Source organism: Trachymyrmex septentrionalis, unplaced genomic scaffold (assembly GCF_001594115.1).
Source record: "Trachymyrmex septentrionalis isolate Tsep2-gDNA-1 unplaced genomic scaffold, Tsep1.0 scaffold53, whole genome shotgun sequence".
NCBI classification, from domain to species: domain Eukaryota; kingdom Metazoa; phylum Arthropoda; class Insecta; order Hymenoptera; family Formicidae; genus Trachymyrmex; species Trachymyrmex septentrionalis.
Genome location: NW_017305705.1, coordinates 1,379,223 through 1,385,222, shown reverse-complemented (window position 1 = coordinate 1,385,222; position 6,000 = coordinate 1,379,223). Strand labels below are relative to the sequence as shown.

Below are 6,000 nucleotides of genomic sequence, written 5' to 3'. Positions count from 1 at the left end.
AATATGACTGCTGATATGACTTTATAAAGATAAAAGAGATAGATATTTGATATTTATTCGTATTGATTTCTACCTTTCTGTCTCTGTGGTATACAAATCAAGAGTCGATCCTGTTAGAAAGCCAACGCGCTAAAGATAGCATTATCCTGATTTCTCGGGCGCGGCTAGGAAGCAGCTTTCTTGTCGGTCGTATTGTCGCATTTCGGATCGCGACTTCGGTTTCGTTTGTACAAGGGAGGAACGCACCGAACGGTCGATCGCACGCCGGTGCAAACACCGTTCAGCCTCACGCAGGAGATACGATCTCGCGCATATAGGGACAGCAACGTCCTCGCGGCCTCGGTCGGGCTCCCTCCAGGCGTAAGCCGGCTACGCCATTAAGCTGGAATTCAGGTGTATTAACGATGCTGGGCACCGCGCGCGGCACAGGTACGTAGCGACCACCCGTGGCCACCCGGTAGCACACTAATGGCAACGCTACGGCGGAACCGTTCGTTAGAGAGATTTTATTTCGCCTATCTTACGCGCTCGCGCGCTCCGAGCAACACGACGTTTACTGTCGGCGCAGCATGGGAAAGGGTTACGAGGCGCAATTGTGTACGATTGCGTCGCGTTCGTACTCACGGGACGTTACCCTGATTGCCCGCTGCCTCGATGGGATCGACTGAAAGGCTTTCACGGTACCGTGATATCTTATAAAGTGCTCTTGGATTGTTGCCATTCCATTAATTACCGTATTAACGTGTTCGCCCTAATCGCAGTGCGCATTTAAAATCTGATAGGAATTCGAATTTGATTGCAAGCAATCTCGGTTGATGATGAAATAAAAGACGACAATATTTTCAGAAGAGAACAGTTTCAGTCGCAATTGTTGACGTACTCGATTACTATACATTTTTTAACTGAAGTAAGTTTAATAATAAAATTCTATATTTCTAACGTTAAATACAGAATAACTTCTATAAAGGAGATAATTGATAATCCGTGCGGTACATACAATGGGCAAAAATTTTAAAGATAATATATAATTTATTTGTATGTCTCTTACGGAACAAATTTCGCTGAAGCGGAAACGCAGCGATGCGACTAATCCCGCGGGAATATAAGCAGGCGCTGTATCGAATCTCTATGCTCTTATTTGAACTCGAGACTAAGCGGTATCGTCGTTATCGAGAAATTCCAGCGAAGGTTTCACAGGTGTTACGCGCAAATAAATGAAGGTCCGTTGAATTATTTATTTCTTCCTCGCAAAAAGTTTCTGTCGTCGATGGAATATCTTCGTAATGATTATCCTTGTTTATGTAAAATATAAAATTGTTTTATTTTTAGATTCAATGTACCTGTTATTATACACATATATGTAGGTATAATGCAGCGATTATATAATTTAAAATATAAATAATTAAATCATAATGTTTAAGTCTAGGCAAGTATTAGGCATCTTGTTAACATTTTGCTAACTTGTTTATAATTATGTACATCTCATGTGTCCTTAGCTTTTGATTTTAATAGAATCTTTTTGAAAATTTTTTTTTATATCGATTTATTAATTTGAAGATACAAAATTTACATTTTATTCTTTTATGTACCTCTGACAATATTTTGAGCGGCAGCAATAATTATATAATTATGATAGCGTTTCTTACAAAAAGAATTAATAACTAAGCTTTCCGTATCACCTTATTAAGTAAAATTATACAATTTTCACTTAAATTATAAAAAATTACATGGCGCAACATTTCTATTATATCAATACTTTTATTACGTGTTTTAGGTGGTTCTGCCATTTCGATGATGACAATTACGTGAACGTGCCGCGCCTATTGAAGCTTCTAGACAATTATAATCCACGGGAGGATTGGTACCTCGGTAAACCCTCGATACCTGCGCCCTTGGAGATCATCAGGCAGGGCCCGGAGCCGCAGAAACGACCGGTGAATATAGATTAATTGCATTTTCTTTCCTTTCATGTTCCACTCTTAATTTGTTTTTTAATCTGTTTGTATGGGAGTTCTCTGTTTAAAAATGTTTGTCCAAAGATGGCAAGCAATAACATGCAAGCAGTGCACAATATAAATTAGATTACCCGCAGGAATGACTGATTTATCCAGTCGTTGGAACTTAGCGAACCCACGAATCCTAGTTCAACATATTATAGAAATATTTAATACGTACCTACATATTGTACACTTACATCGACATGCGTTTTTGCGGGAGATGTTGTGTGAATAGTTAAAGTAAAGTAAAAGCAGAACATAATCTAATTTAAGAAGACGAATAAGATTAGGAACATATTTATTATATTTAAAGATTCGAACTGAATATAAATTAAAGTTTATTTTTACATTTTATTGTAAAAAATTAGATGGCTTTTTTTTTGTTAATAACAAACTGATATTTTTAATAATACAGAGGAATTCATGGGTACTGCATTATAAAACATATTTTTAATCTTTTGATATTTTCAAGTATTTTGTCTCGATTGATTTTTGTATAGAATTAGCTTTTCTGTTTATATAGGTTTATTCAAATACAAATAGGATTATATTATATGTATTGTACTTACTACTTCAATATGGATTTTATTATTTAAAATTGAGCATTGGAACATGTCTAAAATTATTCTTTCGTTCAGCTACATAACATCTGTATGTTTCGAGGGGCTACCGGCTTCGATCCAGATTTACTTACAATATACATAGATCGTATACTATAATTACACTCTTCTCCGAAAATCAATTTATTATCGTTCTCCGCGGTTGGTCAACTAAAGGAAATTGTCCCTCAAGATTTATTTAGAGCCGCGATAGCTCAGTAGTAGCAATTTAAAACAATGACAATAACGAGCGCTACGCGCAGACACGCCTTGCTGTCTCCAGCACGCGGAGATGCCGCAAACATGAAATTCGTCCGACCGCCTTTGAAGCTTCCGGTGGGTTTCTCCATGAAATTAAATCTACCGGAGGAAAAAAAGGAACCGGTAGGCTTTTAAAGGGAAGAGGGAAAGCAGAAGGATGGGTAAAAGAGGGCAAGATTATTCGCGATATTTTCTTTCTCCTCTCTTTCTCCTCTCCTCACTTCGCGGTCTTTACACGAGAAGCCGTGCCGTCACTAACGGGTGGTCTTATCGAATTTATGCATCCGCGAGGCGGCGGCTTCCGGCAAAGTCGAACGTACATACGTCTTGGCAAATGCGGGTTTAGAGTGAAATAGGGATCGCTTCGCTTTTGTGAGCAATTCGTTCGACGGTGAAGGCAAAGAATATCGCGCGAAGAAAATGCGCGATAGCGTCTATTCTTTTTAATGCTCCCCGGCGGCGTTTTCTCCGTGCTGCGAGTTTCATACTATTATCTCGCACCTCGCGTATATATACATATATGTATATATCTCTCTCTCTTATCCCATGCGAGTGCATGATAGGTTTTTATGGATAGATCTCGTGCCCGTGAAATTCCGATTTTCCCTCGCGGGAGATGCAGTCGTTGCGCCCGCGCGCGGTTCACTATCTTCTCGGATATTCAATCTACGACACTTTTTACTCGCTTCGATGTGCGTTTATCCGCGAAATTGCTCTTGGAGATTTGGCATATTGCACGTGAGACATTTTTCCTAGTATTTTTCTATCGTCAACTTATAAGCGGTAAAAGATATCGCAAACGTTGAATTTATTGCATATCTGCATGCAGAAATGCCATATTACAGCTTAAAAATATAATATAAATAATAGAAATGCATTGAATTAATAATAATATTTTAAGTACTATTTTTATTTTATTATATTTTTTGTTTTACGTATTTTTTTATTATTTTTTTTATCTCATTCTTATTATTTATCGTAATTTTTATTATATTTTTTGTTTTTTTTTTTAGCTATATAATATTATTTTTTAATTATAGCGGTCTTCTTTTCTTAAATATTCCTTAAAAAATTCAGGTTCTGTAATTTTTTTTTGGAAATTGCTTAAAATTGTAATTGTATATCTAAAAACTGTCATATAAAATGATATATTCGTTTTATATAAATTGTTGAATTATGAATTACTGCGAATAATATTCTGTCTTGAGGTTATATTACGAATTTTAAATCACTCACATGAAAGATGAATAGAGTTTGTAACAGAGAAAGAGAGAGAGAGAGCAAAGTAGAGAGCGTCTTTTCAAGGCATAGCAAGCGAAGAAACTCGCCTGTGCACAATCATGAATCGATAAAAGCCCGTCTCACGTGCTGCTTTAGGAGATACACGATGCGATTCGGATGTCGCCGATATGATCGCCGACGCTCGGCAGCCGACAGTTAAAGGAAGCCCGCGATCTTATCACGACGTGGTGTCATGCTATGAGGCCATTAATCCTTTTTCTTCTGCCAAGACAAGAAATGAAAAAGGAGATCTGTTGCCGGTGACGTCGTTCACGATCGAGAGAACAGGTCGATTTATGTTCCGGAAAAAAAATTTCAATATATACACGCGTCATCCGCTTTAAAAATTAATAACCGTTTTAATTTGTTCATTAGGAAATTTAAAGTAATATATAATATCTCTTATCTTTTTCGAATTAATTTCTAAACGATTGTTTTTTACACTTACCGGAATTTGCATATTACGCGATGGAAAGTTGGACAAGGTACGAATTGGAGAAGCTGCTTCTCGCACTTCTTTCTTTCATCGTTGGGAGAAAAGTATGAGGTTACCGGGGGAAAATAGATAAAGACGAGTGGGATTCGTGGTGCTCTCGAGATGAAACGATAAATCTTGCAAAGCCCGTAGGATCCGTTCTTCCTTCTGAGATTAACCGCTTCTTATAAGGTTCAATCGAAGCTATTCATCAAGCGCCTTCCTTGATATCTCTTTCCCTGATTTCTCTCCGCCGCTCGTTAAAGTCTAATCATAGTACGGATTCCAATTTTTTTCTTTTTACTATCCATAAACTTCGCGCGATCTATGATTGCTAATAATCGATCGGACCTTTCACTACTGAACGGACTACTACAGAGATTGAGCAGGAAAAGGAAATGAGCGAGATTTAGATTTCTGATTTATTGAATAGTGCGTGTTTATTTAGAAATGTTTTAGATTGCGATTTATTTCAGGATTTTTCCTTTATCCAAATTTCAACATCCCAGAGAGAATATCTTAGATTTCGCTTTAGTGACGGATTCTATTTCGAAAGGAATTTGAAATTGTCTCTTAAAAGAAATTTCAAGGAAAATCAGTTTTTTAGTTCTTACATCTAATATGAAAATTTTCAATTATTCAACTTTGATTAAGATTCTATAAAAATGAGATCATAAGCGAATATCGAATATTAATGTTTGAATATTGTAACTTGTTGAAACTTGTTTGTGAGAAAAATATCAATTCTCTAGGAATTGGGAAAAAGTCTTATATTAGTTTTATTAGAAGAGAGAGATTCGACTTACAAAGTTTTATATAAACATGAACGTAACATAAGCCAAAAATTTTCAGTTTTGTCCAAAGAGAATAATTAATGCGAGAAATGCCGCAAGAATTTATCATCTGTGATTAAAAAATGTTTACGTTTAGTATTTAAAAAAAAAAAAAAAAAAAAAAAAAAAAAAAAAAACATTTGATAATATATCGTATAAATGTAAACGTTCGCGGAAAACCTAGCTTGCACGTTTATCCGTCATCGAAATTATTTTTCACGCCATTATTTCATATAGGGCTGTCGTCGTGAGATCCGGTCCGATAACCACGAGGTCGATGCCAGTTATATACTCAACTCGTTACTGGTCGGTCCGCAAAAGATAAACTCGATTGATCATTGAATATACATGCATGTTGGCGTATTGATCATCGCGTGGTGACCTATTTAAGGTGACCCGAGGTTTATGCGGAATTTAAATTGCTCGATATCCTCTGACACATTCTAAGAATATATTTAATGCATTAAATGAATTAATCAAAACACAAGATTTCTTTAAATACGTCACTCGTATTTAAAGCGTTGAAAAATGAAATCCTTGAGAGAGATAAACGG

General features: G+C 36.3%; 1 protein-coding gene across 1 annotated transcript in view; it reads left to right on the top strand.

The window, feature by feature from the left end:
- LOC108751912 (fringe glycosyltransferase) overlaps positions 1-6,000 on the top strand; it is a 104,604-nt gene that overhangs the window by 46,858 nt on the left and 51,746 nt on the right. Inside the window, exon 5 of the mRNA XM_018492399.1 lies at positions 1,775-1,934. Coding sequence (XP_018347901.1) covers positions 1,775-1,934 — 160 coding nt within the window. The remainder of the gene's footprint in view (positions 1-1,774; positions 1,935-6,000) is intronic.